General features: G+C 40.5%; 2 protein-coding genes across 3 annotated transcripts in view; both read left to right on the top strand.

Annotated features, from left to right (window-relative positions):
- Positions 1-23,371, top strand: part of NECTIN2 (nectin cell adhesion molecule 2) — a 140,033-nt gene that overhangs the window by 10,002 nt on the left and 106,660 nt on the right. The window lies entirely within an intron of this gene.
- On the top strand, positions 18,073-22,560 carry LOC143934001 (uncharacterized). The gene is made up of 4 exons (XM_077457227.1): positions 18,073-18,989; positions 19,076-19,235; positions 21,228-21,378; positions 21,498-22,560. The coding sequence occupies exons 1-4, from the start codon at positions 18,809-18,811 to the stop codon at positions 22,059-22,061; spliced, it is 1,056 nt and encodes a 351-aa protein (XP_077313353.1). The 5' UTR covers positions 18,073-18,808; the 3' UTR covers positions 22,062-22,560.

The raw sequence follows: 23,371 nt of genomic DNA, 5'->3' as shown, positions 1-23,371 counted from the left end.
ATTTGCCTTCTATTACACTTCTGGGCACAACCCAAAACTTTCAATTTTCTTTTATTTTAGCTGTCAATGATGATGGTAAACAGGGCAAATTGAGAGGGTGAATCTCCCTAATGGGGATGCAGACAGCAAAAAAAAAAAAAACAAAAAAAACCTTACGCACATTCTAATCCCTCCTCACTCTGTTGAAAACGAAAGAGAAAAAAAAGTTTGCCTTTTAGTTATACTTTCAACTGTTGCCGTATCTATGGGGTGTTTTTTATTTTTATTTTTTTTCTTTATACCTTGGGGGATGTGTACTTCAGACAGGACTGACATTTTAGTACAACTGAGGAAAAGTGTGTAGGAGAATGTTAACAGCTTCCTGGATCTCTGGCAGGATCAACAAGTAGTGATTGTTTTTTTTATTGCTAGGCTTTGAGCTTTTTCCATCAGCTTTTATTCAATTATTATTATTATTATTATTATTATTATTATTATTATTATTCACTTATTTTATTTATTTTTGTTTGGCCTCATTCCCACAAGGTGGATCCTCTTCCACTGAGTCCGCCTCTGTCCGCCAGCTCAGTGGGAGATCTCTCCATTCATCTCCGCTGAGCAGGCAAATTTGGTCAATGGAGATGGATTGGCTATATGGACTTGGGTAGAACCTGTGCACTCATCCCTGTATATTTGTCAGAATCGCCTGTGTGCGGGTGAGCCAATATAGGTCACATCCTCAGGGGGTCAGTCACAGGGGCATGCAGCCTGAGGAGCCGTTTGTTTACATTTTGTTCAAGCACTGAGCGGTGTGCAGGCAGGCCATATTGGTGAATGGAGAAGCACTGACAACTTATATGGACTTGCATTCACAGATGAATCTGACAGATACACACGGGCCAGTGAATGCACAGGTTCTGCATTGAGGCCTGTGCATCTGTCCCAGAGTACTTGTCAAACACGCCTGTATGAATAAGTTCTTGCAGCCAGTGTCTCTTTCCACACCTATGGGCCCCGCCTGCACGCAGCTCAGCGTTGGTACACAAAGCAAGCGTCTCCTCACACCATATACAGGGCTGAGCGCCCGTGTGAATGAGCCCTTTGGGTTGACATACACTTATGTTTTCTGAGGAAATCTTTTTTTTAATGTAGATTTATGTATCCAGACGTGTGAGGGAAGAGGAATCTTCATTCCGAAGACCTTGCCAAGCATTGGCACGGTGCACAAGAACACCAAGTACTTGTTTGCTGTTTTCAGTTTTTATTTTTTTCGCCCCCCCAAGCTGTGCACATAATACAAGTGTCAGTCACAGGGGTAATTGGCTTGTTTGTTTCTAGCGAATATGATCCCTTTATACCATGTTGACATTTGACAGGGAAAAGTGTGATGGCAGAACGGAGGATGCAGCTGTTTTTGTTTGGTTGCAGGCCTCAGCTGTAGCAATACATTAATTGCAAATAGACAATTTGCTCCGTTACACATCTTGGCTGAGGTAACAGATTAGAGGACCACTATCACAACTGTATGTGGTTAATGTATGCAGTGATATTATAATAATAATAATAATACTGCATTTATATAGCGCAAACAGTCTGCGCAGCATTTTCAAGTATAAAGGGAGACTATCCAGTTACAAAACATTTCAATACAAGAGGGTTAAATTGTCTTTGCTCATGAGGGCCTACAATCTAAATGCCTTTGTATTACCTATTTACATAGTTACATAGTAGGTGAGGTTGAAAAAAGACACAAGTCCATCAAGTCCAACCTATGCGTGTGATTATATGTCAGTATTACATTGTATATCCCTGTATGTTGTGGTCGTTCAGGTGTTTAATTGTTTTTTTTTAAACTATCGATGCCCCCCCCCCCCCCCCCCCCCCCCGCTGAGACCACCGCCTGTGGAAGGGAATTCCACACCCTTGCCGCTCTTACAGTTAAGAACCCTCTATGTAGTTTAAGGTTAAACCTCTTTTCTTCTATTTTTTTTTTTTTTTTTTTTTTTTTATGAGTGGCCACGAGTCTTGTTAAACTCCCTTCCGCAATTTTTTATTTTATTTTTTTTATCCCTATTGTGGGGTCACCAGTATGGTATTTGTAAATTTAAATCCTATCCCCTCTCAAGCATCTGTTCTCCAGAGAGAATAAGTTCAGTGCCCGCAACCTTTCCTCATAACTAATATCTATATTTACTTTTTTTGCTCTTAACTATATTGAAGTGTCACAAAATTGAACTTCATCCAGCTATGCATTATAGCGCATTGTGCCACATGATGTGTGTTGTGGGATGCCTGCCTTTACACGTACTTCAACTTACGTGGCGTCTTACCAGTAGGGTTCAATATTGAGCTGGCCCACCCTTTGCAGCTTTAACAGCTTCAACTCTTCTGGGAAGGCTGTTCACAAGGTTTAGGATTGTCTCTATGGGAATGTTTGACCATTCTTCCAGAACCGCATTGGTGAGGTCAGGCACTGATGTGGACGAAGACCTGGCTCGCTGTTTCCACTCAGTTTTTCTATTGGGTTGAGGTTAGGACTTTGTGCAGGCCAGTCAAGTTCCTCTACCCCAAATTCGCTCATCCATGTCTTTATGGATCTTGCTTTGTGTACTGGCCAAATCATTTTGTGGGGTGGGGGAGGAATAATGGTGTGGGGTTGGGCTTGGTCCCTTAGTTCCAGTGAAGGGAAATTTTAAGGCATCAGCATACCAAGACATTCTGGACAATGTCATGCTCCCAACTTTGTGGGAACAGTTTGAGATGACCCCTTCCTGTTCCAACATGACTGCGCACCAGTGCACAAAGCAAGCGAGTTTGAGGCGAAGGAACTTGACTGGCCTGCACAAAGTCCGGACCTCAACCCAATAGAACAGCTTTGGGATGAATTAGAGTGGAGACAGAGCCAGGCCTTCATTTTCGTGACAGGTGCACTTTAATACTATTCCTAATTCAGCATTTCCATTCTGTTGCTTCGTTCACTTTTTTTTTTTTTTTTCTCCTGCATTCTATTTTTGCTCTCAGTTCACGCTCTGATGATCCTTATTATAGCGAGCAATGGAGGGAAAAAAGTAGATGTGAAGCAAAAAACTATTTAACGCCGAAAGAATAAACCCCATAAAGAGCGAGCCAGCGAGATGCTTGTTTAATTCTATGTTTTTCCGCATAACCCAAGTGATTATTAAAGTATAATACATCTTTGTTTGTGTAAAGCCATCTGGGCATGCCGTACAACACATCACGCACGTTACATTGAGAGGTTAGCAGATGCAAGGGTGCTGGGTCCTAAGAGCTCACCATCTATGTTGGAACATAAGAAACTAGTGACCCCCCAGTTGCTGACTTTTTTTTTTTTTTTTTTTTTTTTTTTTTCCTACACCTGGAAGAGAAAAGGCATAATGAGTTGGTATGCACTGCATACCAGCTCGTTATGAAGTACTTTCCTTAGAACGATGCGCCAGTGTCTCACCCGAACCACACTGAGGGAGCTGACCTTTTCCCTCGGCGTGTCTTTGGGGTATCGCGGTTCCATCACTGTGAGTGGCCGGAGCCACGATGTCGTCACTCCTGTGCATGCGCACAGGACACTTCTTTCCGGCATGGTCCAGCGTCTACCGGGCTTTAAGCCGAGAATCCCCGGAGCGCATGTGCTGCTGAAGTAAGGAGATATTCTTTTTACCTACAGGTAAGCTTTTATTATAGGCTTACCTGTAGGTTAAAGTAAAAGAAATTGACTATAATACCACTTTACTATGTATGTGTTCTTCTGTTCATGCCCTCTCTACACTGTATTAAGAGTTTAAAGAATCTTCTGCATCTGACACTTCCAGGAGCGTCAGATGGTTTCTCTGTTAACTTCATCCAAACTGTGGCTCCGGGGCCATATGCAAAGCTTTGCTGCGTTTTATTTGGCTCTTGGGGCACCCTTTCATCCATAGATGCCAACAATGGGGCATAATTCCCCCTTCCACTGACACCAATGAAGGGGCACAATTTTTCTCCCAATGACCCCAGCAATAGTGCACAATTGCTCCCAAAAACAAAAATGATGGGGTACAATTACTCCTACTGAAACAAGCAATGGGTTGATGTTGGGACCTTTTTTTTCAAATAGCCACAGTCTGGCCCCTGAAGGACAGTAAACTGGCCCTTTTGATTAGAAAGTTTGGAGACCCCGGATCTGGTCCAAAAGAGCAGAACTCAGTTAGGGCTGACAATACCATTCTGCAGACTAAACAATGTCGGCTTATTATAAAACAGTTATGAGCTCGCTGGATTTAATGCAGGATTAGGAGGTATCTTTCTATATTTTTGAAGGTGTGTGTGTGTGTGTGTGTGTGTGTTTTTATTTTATTTTTTTTCTATTAACAGGTGAAGAGATTGTCCTATAGTTTTAGAATAAATAGGTGGATTTTCTTACAAGTCATGTGAAATGCACATGAAAAGTGACCTTCGTTATTTTTTCTTTTAAACTTTAACTTGTTTATTGATTACTTTGGAGGCCGTGGCTGAAAGGTAATCCATTATATAGTGATAAATGTGTGTCAGTATAAATGGCAGCACTTGGTACTCGCTTTTATCCATTCTTTAACTTGCAGAACTGGGACAATGAATTTATAGAAGCAAGGTTTCCACAATGCACTCCTGTTATTGGCAGGTTTGTTGTACCTTACAAAATCCAGGATGACTTTATGGCGCTTGTAGTTCGACACAGCGGCAGAGCTATAGGTAGCAGTGTTGCCAAGTGTCAGTATTTTTACTGCCAGCCAGTAAAAAACGGGCAATTTTCTCCTGCCAGTGAAAGAAAATAGTTGCCAGTAAAAAAAATATGGCTGTGATCGGCTCGGTCCAGAGCCAGCCGAGACGAGCAGAGTCCCTGCTACAGTTTGTTCGGGCAGCTCTGGTGGAGGTGGTGCCCGAGCGTGTCGAGTGATGTCATGGTGCAAGGGAGGAAAGCAGAGTGGGTCTGCAGGGCAGGTCAGGAGCGGGACTGTCAGTGCTGTTTAGACTGTAGTGGACTAAAGGGACCAAGAGTAAATGGTGTGTGTGTCTTCCTATTCTAATTTCTTGCCCTCCTGTCCCTGAGCTACTTACTTTTGCCCTAATATCTCCCTTTAAATCACATTGTTAATTGCATAATTTATTGTTTGTAGCCTAAATACTAAAATTTGCACTTAAAACTGCAATCTTGTAACTTTTGGAAATGCCAGTAAAAACTTGGCTGTGCCAGGAAATTTTTGTGTGTTATGTCAGTAAATTTCAATCTGATAGGTTGGCAACACTAATGGGTAGGGCTGATTTTTAAAGCCAAGTTACAGTTCACTTGGCTCTGCATCTCATCCATTCCAAAAACGTCTTGCATTCTTTTCAATGAATTGAAGGTGTTGCGTGATTGGAGAAGAGATTGCAATGTCCCCCTGCATCTCCTCCAATCACAGAATGGTTTTCATTTATTGAAAAGAATGCAAGATCTTTTCAGAATGAACTGCAGAGCCAGCAACCAGCTGAAACTGTAGGTTCATAATGCAGCAGCAACCGCGCATTGCACTGCCTTTTTTATTAGTGTTCATTTTATTTTTATGGTGCAAATGGCCCAAAATTGAGTTCAGCTTAAACCTCATTGAGATAAATATGGGCGCTTGCATTGCTGCCTTATTCCTGAAAATTCAGTACTTTTTTGAGTCGCTGATCTGGGCAAGCATGCAGATTAGTGAGTACTTAAACCCACAACATTAAAATCAGTCTGTATGTTCAGTAAAGCATGCTTGTTATACTCATTGTGGAACCTAAGTGGTTAGTTCTCTGTATTGTATATAAAAGCTGTGTGATCCTGTGTCTCTCTCTGATCCTCCTTGTTTAACTGACTCCAGCCCATCTACTGATCGGAGAGAGCATTGGGAGTCAGGTTGCATATGCTCAGTTTGGTGTATATTGCTAGTTTTTTTTTTTTTTTTTTTTTTTTTTTATATATGGAAGAGTGCATGTGATTGGCACGGGGCCAATCGGCACTGTCCAAACAGAGGATCAGGGGAGAATGAAAACCTCTCCTACAAGCTTTAAACAGACTGATGCAAGTCACAAGATTGATAAATTCCCTGTCTCATCAGCAGTATATTATCAGTTTATATTTATTAAAACTATAGAATTTCAATATTCTGGGTACTGCGGGTCCGGGGTTTAGTAGCACTTTAAGGGCGTTTCAAAGGACTGAAGGTTTAGGACAGGGGTCTTCAAACTACGGCCCTCCAGTTGTTCAGGAACTACAATTCCCATCATGCCTGTGAATGTCAGAGTTTTACAAGGCCTCATGGGATGTGTAGTTTCACAACAGCTGGAGGGCCGTAGTTTGAGGATCCCTGGTTTAGGATCACAGTCGGGCATTTTCCAAAGGTCAGCAATGTTGCCTTCTGTGTCAGGATAATGGCTGTCGAACATGGCTTGAATTTGGACCAATTTATGTTGAATCATCTGAAACTTGACCTGTGGGTATTCCGATGAGCACTATTTGGCTGAACGCATGTCAACGATTCAACCGACTTTTTTGTAGATGGAGTCAGGTGGCAAATTGCTGGCTAAACAGGGACTACATCAAATCAAATGCAGCCACTGTTCAGGTATTCTGACAGCCACCGTAGTGGAGAAACCATCCATCCACGCTGTTTAGTGTTGATTGAGGAATCTGTAAAATCTTTAATTAGCCTGCAAGTTGAACAAAAAATCTATGCGTGGAATCTTTGTTTTGCATGCCTGTAAATTCCTACATTTGTTTGCATTCCTGTGATTACATATACAGTTATCCTATGGCACTTTTTTTTTTTTTTTGCTCTGGTTTTGGATCTGTATTCTCCGCTGCCTAAATAAGGAGGATTTACATAGGTAGTGTGGATGTGCCTGAAATCCTTTTGCGCGTGTTGAAGCATTCAGTTGGAATGCAAGCAAAGCCTGCTATTTTGAGGGTTACTGTATACAGTAGATCATTACAGAAACATGAGGCTGCAGAGGTAGATAGGCAAAAGCTACAAATGGTTGCTTATGAAGTTGGGGAAAGGTCCTTTTCAGAACAACTTCATAAACTGTTTATTCATTTTATTTACAACCATTGGACACTGGCCAAGATGGCGACAGTGGAATTGATTTTGTAGGAACTGCTGGTTGTTCTTTAAAGAGGAAATTTACCCAAAACTAGCTGAGAAATAATGGGCTCTATTCACAAAGTGGTATCTTGCCGCATTTGAGTATTTGGAAAGATACTAGGGCTGTTACTGATTAAAAACTTTTTGAAATATATAATATATATATATTAATTTATATTAAATTTCTTTTTTTTTTTTTTTTCTTTCTACTAAATTTATAATGCACATACAGATCCGACTACTTTATGGTTGATCTCCTTGCATTGCAACTCTGCATTAGTCAGTGGTAAATGTGGTATACACTATATGCAATCTCCCGTCACTAGTTCATTTCCACAATCCATGACTTAACTTCACAGTTCACACAAATAACGTTTTAAATTCAACCTATAGCACTGATGTAAGTTAATTTTATTTTTAGCTCGACAATCCATCCACCTACGGTCTAACTAATCACTCTCGCCAAATGGCATGGACCCCTGTGCAAACAGGTGGAAATGCAAACGGGTATCAAAAGGGTTAACACGGACCATAAACTTCTCTCGCGTCTCCTTAGATCTCAGCAAGGATGCCAGGTCATGGGTAGAAAGAAAAGATATAAGTGCTCACTGCTTAAAGCGGAAGTAAACCCTTCTATCGTTTTCAGTCAAGGAAGCTGCCATCTTGGCCTCTGATTCTTCAACTGCCATGATGCTGCACATGTGATCAGTTATGAAACCAGCCATTGGATGGTTTGAAAGTTTGGTTGAGAGCACAACCAATGTGAAAGTTAGCATTTCCAGCATGCTGGGAATGTAAGTGATTTTTGAAACTGGGTTTACTCCCGCTTTAAGTATAAGATTTAATTTTTGTGTTCAAACACAAACTAATCACATAAAGATGATAAAAACGCAGCATGTAAAGCCAACAATCGTGTTAATTCCGTAGGGCAGCAGCGTGTGACGTCAAGAGTAGCTCCTCCACCGTACGTGTTACGTTCAATCGGAACTTCAACATCACTGGACTCCTCCCCCCCCCCCCTTCCCTTCGTTAGCAGACGGAGGCACTTGGGGAAGGGGGAGTAGTCCAGTGACGTCGATGTCCGAGACATTATCGGGTCTCAGACGGAACTCCCTGAAGACCCGGAAGCCAGCGGAGTGGTGAGTACCGATCAAAAGAATTTTGATTAAAAAAATGTATTGCTTAATAGAAGAATTAATCTTTAATTTCCACAGCCCTATAAGATACCGCACAGTGTTTTTAAAAAATGTTTTGGCCATTCACTAAAAAATAGCTACTAAAATACCACATGTACAATTTTGTGAAGTCATGTGGTGTATTACTAGTAAAAGTCTATGAAAATTTACCACCTGTAAAGAGCGGGTGTCCACCAGCATCCTTAAAGAGCATCTTCACTCCCCCCCCCCCCCCACTTACCTTAAGATTATATCTGCAGATTTCAGATACTCACGCATCCAACGATATCATGCTGAGATCCTCTCATGCCCGGCCACAGCTCTGTCGCACGCTGCCATGTTTTCTCGTTATCGAGAGGCCTGCTGGCTCTTCATGGTTAAGCGGGCAGGCCTCCTGATGATGCCCGCCCCTTACACTTTTTTTTTTTAAATGAAAGACTATGCTTTCTGGGATATGTAACGCATACCCAGGGAGGCACAGCAGGCACGTCATTTGCCTAAGGCGACTGACGTGGAGGCGGGGCCCAACAGTGCATTATGTAAAAAGGATGGAAGGAGGGGTGGAGTAGAGGGAAGTAGCGGGTGAAGGTCTGCTTTAACAACCAGTAAGCAACATGATTGTTAAGGATGCGGCAGCCACCAGCTCCTTATCAACTGAGTCATTAGGCATCATTGGTTTTCCCTTCAGGTCTGATGTTTTTTTTGAGAGGAACCCTCATGGCAAAATCTTTTTAAAAATAGCATAGGGGCCCCTCTAAAATCTATACCAGACCCTTATTCAAGCATGCAGGTCAGGAAAGGGGGGGGGGGGGGGCTGCTTGCCTCCTGAACCATACCAGGCCACATGGGCGCCCCTATGCATGAAGATTAAAAAAAAAAAAACCTGAGCCTTTAGAACCACTTTAATTTTCTGACTAAAGTTCCATTTTAATAAACCGAGAGAAATTGTCACTTGTTCCCTTCTAAGTAAGCGCCTACGCTGTGTGTGCGCGTTTTGTGTATGTGTCAGTCTCTGAGATCTTTCCATTTTGGGCTGTATCTGTCAATGGTTGTTCTATACTGTAATCCCACAGGTCACCAATAATGAGAAATTTTTATATCCTTTTTTTTTTTTTTTTTTTTGCCATGACTACCATAAAGTTAAATTACTTTATCACACTCCCTTGAAAGATCTTCCAGAATGTCGTATCTATAAATAATTGGTGTCCAGCTGTGATAGAGTGACACCTTCCTTTATAGCTTTGTGAGTAGCTACAAACTGGTATAGTTTTGCCATATAATGGCGCTTTTTACATATACATTTAGAAGTGAAAAGGGTTGATCTGGTGATAACATGGCAGGTCCATCAAGCTTAAATTTTTAGGTGTCTTTTGTAAAACCAGAGGACGTTAGTGCCTGTTTTGCCTGCAAAAGTTTGTCCAGTATTTATCTGCAAATGTGAGCTGGAATCTAATTGAGTGCAACGTGATCTGCTTTTCATACATGTAGCCCATTGTACACCCCACCTTCTGCAATAAGCCCACAATGTTGTGTGTTTGTTTTTTTTTTTTTTTTTTTTTTGTTTTTGTTTTTTTTTTTTGGGGGGGGGGGGGGGGGGGTAAAAAAAGTGAACTTGTCTTCATAGCCTGTTTTTACATATCCCAATGTATGCAGTGTGTTTATCTGTTGTCATCCATATGAGATTCTGTCATCTGTGGATAATGTAGGAGGGCATACAGAGGTCTGTGGCATTGAGACCGAATGGGAAATGGGTTCACAACCCAAGTAGACACATTAGCTGACCTGTCATCAGAGTTCAAAGCCACTTGTGGTGATGAAGTCAACAGATATCAAGGACTTCCTTCCTTGTGCAAATGTCTATCCCTTAAACTTCCTTGGTTGGAAAAAAGTTGTGAGAAATTTTGCCATAACGGAACCACAGCTGCCGTTGTCGAGAGTGTGTATGTATGTATTAAAAAAAAAAATTAATAAAAAAAAGCATTTTTCTACCTTCTATTCAACACACATGATAAAAGCTTCCCATCCTATGAAATGCCGAGTGTGCTCTTATCGAAGAGTAAAGATCTGAGATGCACTCGCCCACTTATTATCCGTACCTGAGAGTCTGTAGCAGACACTGCATGTCAGTTGAAGTCTTTGCAGGGGGTCAGACAAAGATGCCCAGATAAGGGCACTTTTTATCTCACAGGTCTGCCTTTAACTGAAAAAGAACCAAGTCTGGCTAAATCCTCGGAGTCCGTCTATGGGCCCAAAATAATTACATCTACATTAGTTCTGTCATTTTTGGTCTTTATTTTATTTTTTAAGGCCCCTTTCAGCTGGACATTCCGAACAGGTCTGCCTGAAAAACTGAACTTATCAGAAGGTCCATTCATTCCTATGGACAGGCTACCTCTGGGTTTGATCAGGCCCACTATAAAAATAGACTCCATCCTCTTCCATTTAGGTGGAGTGGAGGTAGCTTGGTATAAATGGGCAGAGGCCATTTACTTCTGGCCACCCACAGAGCAGAGTGGGTGCTGCCTGTGATTGCTCTGGAGACACAAAGTGGATCCGGATGTGGGCATATACCTGTACCTGTTCTGATCAGCTCACAGATCCCCTGCTGATTGAAGCAGAACAGAATCTGTCCCGTGTGAAAGGGGTCTAAATGTTGTTATAAGCACATCTTCCCTTCCTGATAAATGTCGCCCTTTGGCCCCAGGAATAGAGTCATTGGGGGTTATTTACTAAAGGCAAATCCCCTTTGCACTGCAAGTGCACTTGAAAGTGCGTTAAGTGCTCTGTAGATCCGAGGGGGAAATGCAAGGGGAAAAAAAAAAAAAAAAAACGCAATTTAGCTTGCACATGATTGTATGGTAAAATCAGCACAGCTTCCCCTCATTTCAGATCTACCCCTTAGGTTTAGAGCGCCTGCACTTCCAAGTGCACTTGCAGTGCAAAGTGGATTTGGCTTTCGCAAATAACCCCCATTGACGGCTTCCTTTTTAAACCTTTTCTGAACCTTTTTAACATGGAGGAACCCTTAAAATAACTATCCGGTCTCTGAGAACTAAGGCTGATAACAGTACATCAATGTGATGGTCACTTGAAAAATGTTTTACATTTGTGGCTATTAAGAAAATTGCCCACATACAGATGGCGAAAAGATCATTGGTGTCAGTGGTTACTTTATCTGACAGTCAGAAATTGCCTATTGCTCAAGGAACCCCTAGCAAGTTGAGAAGGAACCTTAGGGATCCACAGAACCCCGGTTAAGTAACACTGTCCTAGACACTCTCTTTTCTTGAACAGAAGCATAAGCAGAAGTTTGCGACTGAACCATGAGTGGCCATAGGCTAAAGATAGGCAAATTAACATGGCATTCTGAAACTAGTTATCCCACTCTAGGAGATGAAAGAGCCATTTTAAAGGAAAGTAAACTGAAAAAGATACTTGGGATGCCAATGCTGACCACTCCTTTATAGAATGGAAGTTGCAAGGCTGCCATGGTGATTTATTTGCCTTTGGTACATTCACTGACCCAGAACAAGTATACAGATCAATAGTTCTGACTTGGTGTTACCTTTTGGCTCAGTTATACAAGTATTTAAGCCAGAGAAAGCCAGCTTTGGGCCTGTTAGTCAGGTTTGGTTATTTGTTGATAAGTATCTTGGATGGTGCCAAAAAATGAGTGGCACAAAACAATGTTCTTAGGATGTTGGCATGCTTTCTATTTCTTTTTAAAAAAAATTCCAAACAATGGGCAACGGGGACACTTTGGGGTGTGCCAGTCGCTATATAGGTTGCCTGTTGAACAGCCTTATGTCAATAGTGTGGCTAAACAGTTTTTTTTTTTTTTTTTTTTTCATACCAAACTGGTCTTACAGGCACTAAGGCTGGGTTCATAGCAGAGTGTAGTGGCAAATTGTGTTCGCACTCCATGTTTTTTTTTACTTTTGTGCAATTTTTAAGCATTTACTTGAATAGGCTGGTGACAAACGCCCAAAAGAATCTCCAAAATGTCCGTGGTGCGCTTCCCCCCTTTTTTTTTTGTGGTTTTGGTGTTGGACTTTTTTTTTTTTTTTTTGGTTGACAATGATTGACATTGAGTGCATGGATGTTTGTAATATTTTATGGCATTGAACATGCTTTATCAATGCCATTGACTACTTTTTTTTTTCCCTCGTTTAATCCCTGAGCCTTTGAAGATCAAGCGAGGAATGCTAATGGCTCAGGAAGGAATCCTGAACACTTCTGTAAATTTTAATAATTTTGCAACTAGCATTTCAGTATAATTGTGCACATATAATACAAAAATGTGTCAACCGTACAGTGCTTATTAAAATCATAATTTAAAGGACACACTTTAGGCTTTGTAGAAGTCATTTTCATGATCTATTAAAGCATAGGTGTGAAAGGACTCCCATGCACAGGGTGGATTCGCTTTTGGATCTAGTTTTAGTTTGGCCTTCTTTTTTAATGTTAAAAGCTAAGATCAGTGAAGAACAATTACTGATTTGTTTTGGATTACTGTAACTTGCACATTGCTATGAGCCTATAGAATTATCGTGTTACCATAACTTGAAATTTTTGCACATTAAGCCTTCGTGGTGTATATTTTTAGGGGTAAGGCTTCATTTACACAACACTGGGATACTAGATGGCATGTTCTATGGAACCTTAGAGCTCATCCAGAGATTGCTAGGGGATCCCCCAATTTGATGGTGCCTGGGACCAGTGCAACTTTGCAGAGTCATGGCGTGACACAAGTGATATTTTTAGATATATGTAAGGGTGACACTGACCACAAATTTAAGGAGGGCTTTCTTAATATCAACGTAATGTAAGGGGCATTTGCCACTGACCCCTTATGAATTGGTTTTAGCAGGGGTTCATTGATGGGTTAATAAATGTTGGGAAAGGCTGCTCTAGATCCTTTACAGCAGATAAACAGGACTTAAAGCAGATGTGACAGTCTCCATTCATCTCTTTGGATGAACTGAGCTGTCATTCAAACACAAGTTTTTAATGCAGGCATAGACTTTGGCCCACATAGACGTGCTTGCCTGTGCATTCTCTGACTGCTGATAGATATATAGATATATATATTAGGGTTTGCATCAACCCCCCAATATACCCAAATACCAGTTCTGTTCATCCATAGGGATATCCTACACTTCAAAAGATGGTTATATTTGGGATTGCAAGCCAACCCTCTGAAGATTATCTTTTGGTCCAGCTTTGAATGCCCCGGTTAAGTGAGCAATTTTTTTTTTTTTTAAACATAAGGACAGGGAGAGGAACATTCATACGTGCTCAGTTAAGGCTTTCTAACCAGCTTGCTGCCCCCCCCCCCCCCCCCCCCCCTCGATCTCTTGACCAGCAGTGTCTGCGGATAGACTAGAGATCATTGCTTAAAATGTGAAGACAACCTTTATTTTAGAACTGTAGGTCCCTGTACGCACAGCTGTGTTAAAACTTGCAATTCTGCAATGCCTGGTCACTCTGGAGTTGCTCTTTGTAAGAAACTTCATCTCAGGAGATGTAATTTGTGAAGCCCTTGAAAGATCAAAGACTGCATGTGAGGCCTTTGAAAAATATAGCATTACGCACCACTCTTCTAAATCACGGGCCAGCTCACTAGAGAGAGAGAGAGAGAAAGAGAAGGCTGGGTGTATTATAGTGCTGATATACGAGCGGCTTACTGACTGTAGGGACAGAGCTGAGATGCTGAGACTGCTACTATAAATGCTTGACATTTACTGCTTATAAATTGCAAGCTGTAGTCTGTTTTGTATATAGAGTCTTAGATGGTGGTCCTTCCTTTGAATAAAACAGGTGCTTCTTGAATATTGTATGTCTTTGGATGAAGGAATATTGTGTTGTAGAAGAGGAAGACAGTGTAGAAATTGCTTCCAAATCTCTGCAATCATTGGTGAAACGCTTTCATTTAAAATGCTTGAAAAGCCAAGATTTTTATTTATTTATTTTTTTTTTTCTTGGTTTTTAGATGGCATAAGTCAGGATTGAACCCCTCCCTGTGAGTTGTTGGGCTTTGATTTATTTTTTATTTTTTTTTTTTTTTTTTTTTTTTTTGTTTGTTTGTTTTATGAGAAGGAAAGGAATGAGTTGGATAGGCAAGTTTAAAACCTATTTCAGGTTTTCTTTGCTGTCTATGTTTTTGGAGGTTATAACCCTTCTCTTTCCTATCTAGATTTAGAATAAAAGTTTCAGATAGTAAATGTATGGGGACAGTAAACTCTTTGGTCAGAGATGCAAGTGACACCCTTTTGTAGTTTATTGAAGTATGGTCTCTTTGGCATTCTTTCTGCACTCAGTTTTAATGTGGCACAGTAGCCTACCCTAGGTTTTTAAAGAGAGGCAGGAAAAACTATGCTTTAGCCATCACATAAGGATTAAAATGTTATGTTGTACAAGTTTTTTAATTTGGTTAATCTCCCAAATAATTAGAAATTTTAAGTGTTGTTTTGTCATTTTAAATTCACACGTCACGTGAAGTGTGAATTTAATTTAAAATCTCAGCAATACCAAATCACATTACTAGTGCGAGTAAAAAAAAAAAGTACCTCTGTTAACTTAACCCTTTCCCGCCGAGCGTACGCACATCTGCGTACTCGGCTTCCGGGGGTTATACCGGGATGATGCCCGCACCTGCAGGCATCATCCCGGTACCGATTTTTACAGCAGGCGATTGGCTATCCAGGCATAACAACCGATGCGGCTAAAAGCCGCTCGGCTGTTATGCCGGAGGAGCGGGAGGGGACGCCCCCCCCTCCCGCCGCCTCTCGCCGCTGTTACCGGTGCTCCCGCTCGATCGGGAGCACCGATTAAAGATCCGACGCCTCCGGCTGCTGGGGAGGAACTGGAACGAAGCCGTAATCGGCTTCGTTCCAGTCTCCTCATCGTAAACACGGAAGCGACGTCATGACGTAACTTCCCGTTTACTCGGCTGCCAATGGCGCCGGTTTTAAAAAAATATCCGGTATTCAGAATCGCCGTTTTCGGCGATCTGAATACACTGAAGTGTAAAGGAGGGGTGGGGGGTCTTTTAGACCCCCGATCCCTCCATAAAGAGTACCTGTCACCACCTATTACTGTCACAAGGGATGTTTACATTCCTTGTGACAGCAATAAAAGTGATCAAATTTTTTATTTTTTTTTTTAAACAATTTAGTCATTTAAAAATAAATAAAATAAATAAAAAAATAAAAAAAATTTTTTCAAAGCGCCCGCCGTCCCCGCGAGCTCGCGAAGCAAAGAAAACGCATGCGGAAGTCGCGCCCGCGTACGTAAACGGTGTTCAAGTCACACATGTGAGGCATCGCCGCGATCGTCAGAGCGAGAGCAATAATTCTAGCAGTAGACCTCCTCTGTAACGCTAACCTGGTAACCGTAAAAAATGTTTAAAGCGTCGCCTATTGAGATTTTTAGGTACCGTACTTTGTCGTCAATCTACAAGTGCGCGCAATTATAAAGTGTGACATGTTTGGTATCTATTTACTCGGCGTAACATTATCTTTCACATTTCGCAAAAAAATTGGGCTAATTTTACTGTTTTGTTTTTTTTTTATTCATGAAAGTGTCCCTTTTCCCAAAAAGTTGCGTTTAAAACACCACTGCGCAAATACCGTGTGACATAAAATATTGCAACAATCGCCGTTTTATTCTCTAGAGCCTCTGCTAAAAAAATATATATAATGTTTGGGGGTTCCAAGTAATTTTCTAGCAAAAAATATGGATTTTAACTTGTAAACACCAAATTCCAAAAATAGGCTTAGTCATGAAAGGGTTAAATGAAATGTTATTACTGAGCTCCCAGCCTAGGCAGTTCGGGTGGTATGTTATCTTCCTACCAATCATTTCTTCAGATAGTCTATTTTATTTTTTTTAAAAAGTAAGGAGATCAGCAGTTCAAAAAGAGCTGCTCCTATGTACTTGGACCTTTTTAGAAAGGCAATTCCAAACTGTATGTGGAGACACGTTTTCTTAGGCCATGAATGTAGCACTACCCACAGAGGAGCCACTGGCTGATTTGAGCTCCCTGTTTTTTTTTCCTTAACTCTGTGGGCCACCTTGCCCCTCTGACACACCAGGTTAAGAAGATAGATCTTGCTATACTATGGAGAACCCAGAGATGACTATCATACACTAAAGTATAACTCTGTACCAGGAAGTAAACACCAGACCCATTAGTGAAAACAAAACTTAATATATTAAGGACTGAGGCAATTGGCAGCCATGTCATAAATGAGAAGTAAATGGAGAATTCGGTTAATAACAATTTTGCTAGATCATATGATCACTAACTTGTTGCAGGTTTGTGTGGGTTTCTAGGTAGCAGAAGTAATCGATACCTGGTAACCTACAAGTCGGAAGAAGCAATGGCATGAATGGCCATAACTACGATGGTGACTGATGGTTTCCTGCAATCAGTATACTAGAGTCCACTGTAGAAATATCTATGCTGAGACCCAGGTCTTGCTGTAGACAAATCCCCTTATTTGTGGCAGCAAATTAAGTCCTAAAAGAGCAGCCATCTTGTTGAACATTTTTTATTTTTTTTTATTAAGGTTTGTCAAAGAACATAATAATCAACCTTATCAGCTATCCAACAGAAGCTAATAGTGTCGCATGTACATGATGAATCAATAAAAAAAACTTAAGTAACCATTGTAAGCCTTTCCGGGTACAAAAACCAAGGTGTGGAGTATTGTCTAGCACCCCCAGACACCCCATCTGGGGACAAACTGTGCCACGAGGGGAAGAAAACCTGTCCAACCATTAAGTATTTATTTGGACAATATTTAATGAATGGAACGTGGTTCTGGGGTAGGAGTGCAAGTGATAACGTTAGACTCTTTGGTATAAAGTGCTATACAACAAATGGAGTACAGAGGGTCAAATGAGGCCTACTGGCCAGGCAGTAGATTAACTTCCGTGTGTCCTCTGCACACAGGACCCCGATCTCTGGCTTGGGTAACAGACTTGTGTCAGGTGGGTGCACGCAGAGAAAGTTAAGTGTCCTCACTCTGGTCTTCGCTCGGCAAAAGAGAAATCCAGTAGGTCTGCAGCCCGGAAAATATACCCTTTCTTCCTCTGTCCCCTTGTGGGTACTGTAGTTCAATGGCCTATAGGATTCCACAGCTCGGCTCCTGTCCAGCTCCCAAAGTCCAATGCAGCAGTATCCAAATCTATGGAGCTTATTTGGCTTGTCTGTTCCGCCTGCTGGAAAGAGGCAGAAAATGTTGCTAGATCCAGCATGCCAGTTCTGTGAGGGCATAGACAGGAGCTGTAGTGTTCTAACTCGCTCGTCTAGCCAAGCACCAGGCTATATGAATAAACATCAGTAGGATTTACATTATTGATTTATTTTTATATACAGATGGTTCGATGTTAATGTGAATAGGCAATAGTAATACAATTTTTTTTTTTTTGTTTGTTTTAAGTAATTTTAATATCTGGGAGTGTCCACAATCTGGAGGTATCCTTTTTAAAAGGAGAATTCCAGGCACAACCTCTTTTGTTTTAGCGAGCATATGAAAACCTCTGTTAGGGTGGTGGTATGCTTTCTTCTTCTTTTTTTTTTTTTTTTTTTTTTTTTTTTTTTTTTTTTTTTTTTTTTTTTAATATAATCAGACCCCCCTCAAAATCTTGGAAATTCCCATTTCTCTTATTTCAATGCGCTTGGCTCGGAAAAGGACTTCCTTCTGTTTGGCAAGTACACTTTAAACAAAGTCTCTTTGGAGTCTTTGCTTGTCTTATACTGAACTGCAGATTTGTTAAGGCCTCATGCACACGAGACGCAGTTAAACGCGCGTTCAGATGCAGTTGGACAGTTTTTTCAACTGCACCTGAACTCATTCAATGTTATCCTATGTGTCCATGCACACAGTCTCGTTTTTTTGCGTTTATATGCAGTTGCGTTTAATCTCGTTTTTCCAGAAGCAAAAAAATGCGTTCAGAGACAAAAATTTCTGCGTTTCAGACGCAAAACGGGGCTAAACGCGGCTGAACGCGGCAACCGCGTTTAGCCGCGTTTGCGTTTATATGCGTTTTTAAAGGAACCCAATTTTTGGTACCTGAAAATTCTGAAATATGATTTAAACTCATAGAAAACAATAAAAAATGTTAGGAAAAAGTTGTAATTACTTTATATAATTCATAGAGTGTATTTACTTTGTGACACAATCCCATAATATCTCTAGTGTTTCCATTAGCTTGTACAATGAGGAATTCCTTCACTTCTTTGCCCCAAATACTCATCCAATTTCTAATCTAATCAGTGGCTCCACCTAGTCTGGCCAAGCCATAGCATTGTCATAGAAAAACTTAATGTCTAGTCAGCCCCCCTCCCCCACCATGTTTCCATGTAGAACACACATCCTTCATGAAACTGAAACTTTTTTCCACAAGCCACCCCCCTTCCCCCAAGCTAGGCTTGTCCACACCTTGGATTGCCATCTTTGAAGACACATCTCCTACACCTTGGATTGCCAGCTTTGAAGAAACATCTCCTAAAAAATGACTTCTGATGTGAGCCAAAACAACTTGATTGAAGTAATTCAAAATTATGTACAATTATGGGACAAATCCCATGAATTGTACCCTGACCGGATTGCCAAACAGAGGACATGGGAAAATTTGGCCAAAGACTTGACCCCAAACTGGGAAGACCTCTCCAGATCCCAGCAAGAAACTCGAGGTAAGTTCAATCTATATTTGGTCAAAATTTTGGGGTATGTTAATTTGTATTTTCAGTTTTTAAGTTGATTTTTAATCATTGCACAGTGGCATCATTTCAAAAAAGATGGAGATCTTTGGCCGACAGAGTAAAGAGAGATCTAAAAAAAGAAAAAGAATCAAACCGCAGTGGAGCCCAATCCACCTACAAAACCCACCCCTTGACTGTCCAATTGTCTTTTTTGAGGGACAGTTTAATTTCAAGAGCGTAAGTAAACTTAAATTTATTTATCAATTTATATTATTTTGTAACATTAATTTTTTTTTTAAAAGTAAAATTTTTAAAATTTTAACTTGAGATCTAAATTCTTAATTTTTTTATTTTAATATATGTTATTTATATTTTTAATTTTTCTATTATAATTTTTTCGGTATATTTTTTGTACAATTTTCTCTATTTTTTGTGTTTAAAATAGATTCTAATACATTTTTAATTTTTTTATTTTTTGAAGATAAATTTTAGACTGGATAATATAATATCCGTTAATATATTAAATTTAATTGTCAGATAATTGTGTTTAGTATGCATGTATGTATGTATTTATGTATGCATCTCAACCCACTGTCCCTCTCCATCACCCCCTCCTCTTCTCATATTCTATCTCACTCAGCCTCTCTCACTCCCTCCTCCATCTTTATTTCATTCAGTGCCTCTCCACCCCCCTCTCTCCCTCTGCTATTCTACTCCCTCTCCCCCCCTCTCACTCCCTCCTCCCTTAGTTCAGTCACTGCCTTTCCACCTCTCTCTCTCTCTCCCTCTGATCTTCTCACTCACTCACTCTAGTCCCCTCACCCTCCCCCTTCTTTCTTCATACACCTCTCCTCCTGGTCCTCCTTTCTCTCCATCTCCCATCCATTAACCTTTAAGTTATGTTAGGGGTCAGTGCTTAAGGGTGACAGTAAGGAAAGGGCATTGGTTATAGCTAAGGTCAAGGTTAAAGGGTTAGGGATTATGATTCGGTCCGGTGGTTATGGAGTATGGGTAGTGCTGAGGGTTATCAAATAGGGATTAGTGTTAGCAGGTAGGATTTTAGTTACCAAATAGGGGTTACTGTTACCAAATCGGGGTTAGGGTTAGCAATTGTGGTTTAGGGTTAGGGTTATCAATTTCGGTTTAGGGTTAGCAATTAGGGTTAGGGATAGTGTCAGCAATTAGGGTTTATGGTTACCAAATCGGGGTTAGGGTTATCAATTGGGGTTTAGGGTTAGGGTTAGCAATTGTGGTTTAGGGTTAGCAATTAGGGTTAGGGATAGTGTCAGCAATTAGGGTTTATGGTTACCAAATCGGGGTTAGGGTTAGCAATTGGGGTTTAGGGTTAGGGTTAGCAATTGTGGTTTAGGGTTAGGGTTATCAATTTCGGTTTAGGGTTAGCAATTAGGGTTAGGGATAGTGTCAGCAATTAGGGTTTATGGTTACCAAATCGGGGTTAGGGTTAGCAATTGGGGTTTAGGGTTGGGGTTATCAATTTCGGTTTAGGGTTAGCAATTAGGGTTAGGGTTAGTGTCAGCAATTAGGGTTTATGGTTACCAAATCGGGGTTAGGGTTAGCAATTGGGGTTTAGGGTTAGGGTTATCAATTTCGGTTTAGGGTTAGCAATTAGGGTTAGGGTTAGTGTCAGCAATTAGGGTTTATGGTTACCAAATCGGGGTTAGGGTTAGCAATTGGGGTTTAGGGTTAGGGTTATCAATTTCGGTTTAGGGTTAGCAATTAGGGTTAGGGTTAGTGTCAGCAATTAGGGTTTATGGTTACCAAATCGGGGTTAGGGTTAGCAATTGGGGTTTAGGGTTGGGGTTATCAATTTCGGTTTAGGGTTAGCAATTAGGGTTAGGGTTAGTGTCAGCAATTAGGGTTTATGGTTACCAAATCGGGGTTAGGTTTAGCAATTGGGGTTTAGGGTTAGGGTTATCAATTTCGGTTTAGGGTTAGCAATTAGGGTTAGGGTTAGTGTCAGCAATTAGGGTTTATGGTTACAAACTTGGGGTTAGGGTTAGCAATTAGGGATAGTTTTTGGTTTAATTTCGGGCTTAGGGTTTAGGGTTTGTATTGAGTAGTTGGGTTAGTGTTATGTCTACGTTTTTTTTTTTAGGTTGGTGGGTGGGGGTTTGGTGTTAGGGGATAGGCTTAGGGTTGTGAAAAATAAAATAATAAAATTTTAAAATGTGCACATGTCTAACTGTACTTAAACCTTATTATTTAAAGGACAACATCCAACATTTCAGAGGATGAAGGCAGTGTCCATCAGGATATAGTAAATGAGATGGAGGATGTGCCAAGTGCATCACAAGCGAGTTTATCTTTGGCTACAGTTCCAATTTCACGCGACCGTGAAACACCGGTTGCTTCTATACAGGTATAACACAACCTATGGTCTCTGATTTTTTATAGAAAAAGAATGTATCATCATTACTTTTGGTCATATAAGTGCAAGATGTATATGTCAATAACTGTATGTATTTTATTTTATTCAAGGGTGATCGCAGTCGATCTCCTGCAAGAAGCAGGCCAAGGGGGCGTCGGTCGCGTGACGTAGACCAGGAACCGACCAGGGTGGAAACCAACATTATTAATTTAGTAGAAGAGCTACGCCAGGAACGACATCGGAGCGATGTCTTCCTGGACCTAAATAATGGGCGCAGTATTTTTTGCCGTAGCCTATATGTAATTCTTGAACAATTGTCTGAAGACCGCGAGCGTCAATGCCGTGAAAACATTTATTGTTATATCGTGGCATGTCTAAATGCAGAAAGACAGTCGCGGCCCCCACCGCCACTGAACATTGTCCAAGGGGGGATGCAGAATACTCCTTTCATGGATATTCCAATCCAACGAGGTTCATCATATAGCCAGGGAGTTACAGGTAACGTCCTACACACACAGAGACCGCCAGCACAATATGCAATGTCGTCAACAATTGGCACACCATTTATGCCACAGACAATGTCCCAGCTCCCACCCCTTCAGCCACGGATGGGTAATCCTTCCCCCGTTGACGAAAGTTCACAGGATAACTACGGGACATATCATAACTTATAATTTAATTATTACAATTTGTTTTTTTTCCTTTATTGATCATATTATTAGTTAGCACTTTTCACACCCTTTTGCACTAAATTTTTTTGATATTTGCACTGTTTGAAAAAATGTTTGATTTTGAATAAATATTATACTGTTTGCACTTTTTGATTATAATGTATTTTATATTTTGTTTCAATTTTAGATTTTAAATTTTCTTTTAATAAAGAAATAATATTTGAAAATTATGAATTGGTGTCCATAAATATTAGATGTGTGGATAAGTTGAAATGTAATGAAATCTTTTATTTATATACATTTATATATATTTTTGGTGGCTCTATATTTAGAGAAGTGTTACATTATCACATCCTTTGTTTAATCTAAGACATTATAATCCCATAAGGTTTTACGAGATTACAGTATTCATGCCCATTCTCCATAATTTAAAGTGTTTATCGATGGTTATAATACAGTAACCTAGAAATTATATTAAAAAATAATTAGCAAGTGAAACAAAGTAACATGCTTAAATTAAAAAATGTAAATATAATTAAAAATTGGGACAAAGAAAAAATCCTTTATTGAAACTGAATGAACCACAGTAGCATTTTTCAAAAATGTCAATAACTTTGAGCTAGCAATCAGACTAAATATGGGTATCCTGCCAGGGCACGCTACCAACAGGTGAAACAAAGTATTCTGCAAAATTGTTTCGAATGGTCATTGCTCTGGCTGTTGGGCGTAGGTCCATGTATTGAATGTTCTGATTGGTGTTGGGAGGGGCAGGATCTGTGGATATTCTATCATTTTCAATTACAAAGTTATGGAGAACACAGCATGCAAGTACTACTTGGATAGCGTTTTCAACATCTAACTGCATTGTACTTAGTAGTACCCGCCATTTTCCTGCACTTATCCCAAATGCACATTCCACAACGCGTCTTGCACGACTTAGTCTGTAATTGAAGATTTTTTCTTGATAACTATGTCCTTGTCCACTGTATGGTCTCATTATATTTTCTGAAAGCCCGAATGCCTCATCAGCCACAATGACAGCAGGTAGTATGGGCTCTGTAGTGTTGGGAAGAGGCCTCCAACCCGGAATTCCAAAGCAACCTTCATGTATTCGACGGCCCATGGACGATTCTCTAAAAATACGAGAATCCCCTTGACTGCCGTATGCTCCAACATCAACACATATAAATTTAGATTTGGCGTCAGCTAGTGCAAGCAACACAATTGAAAAATATTTCTTATAATTAAAGTACATAGAGCCCGACTTTGGTGGCTTTTTGACGCGTACATGTTTGCCGTCCAGTGCTCCAATA

The sequence above is a fragment of the Lithobates pipiens genome, unplaced genomic scaffold (genome assembly GCF_037356315.1).
Source record: "Lithobates pipiens isolate NorthernLeopardFrog02 unplaced genomic scaffold, aLitPip1_a1.2 Scaffold_27, whole genome shotgun sequence".
NCBI classification, from domain to species: Eukaryota; Metazoa; Chordata; class Amphibia; order Anura; family Ranidae; genus Lithobates; species Lithobates pipiens.
Note: the sequence above shows the minus strand (reverse complement) of the source record. Positions and strands in the feature narration are given on the sequence as shown.

Excerpts from the sequence above, each read along its gene's own strand:
- LOC143934001 (XM_077457227.1), top strand. The coding sequence starts at position 18,809 with ATGACTTCTGATGTGAGCCAAAACAACTTGATTGAAGTAATTCAAAAT. Across the intron at positions 18,990-19,075 it reads ATCCCAGCAAGAAACTCGAG|TGGCATCATTTCAAAAAAGA; the intron begins GTAAGTTCAATC and ends ATCATTGCACAG. Across the intron at positions 21,379-21,497 it reads CACCGGTTGCTTCTATACAG|GGTGATCGCAGTCGATCTCC; the intron begins GTATAACACAAC and ends ATTTTATTCAAG.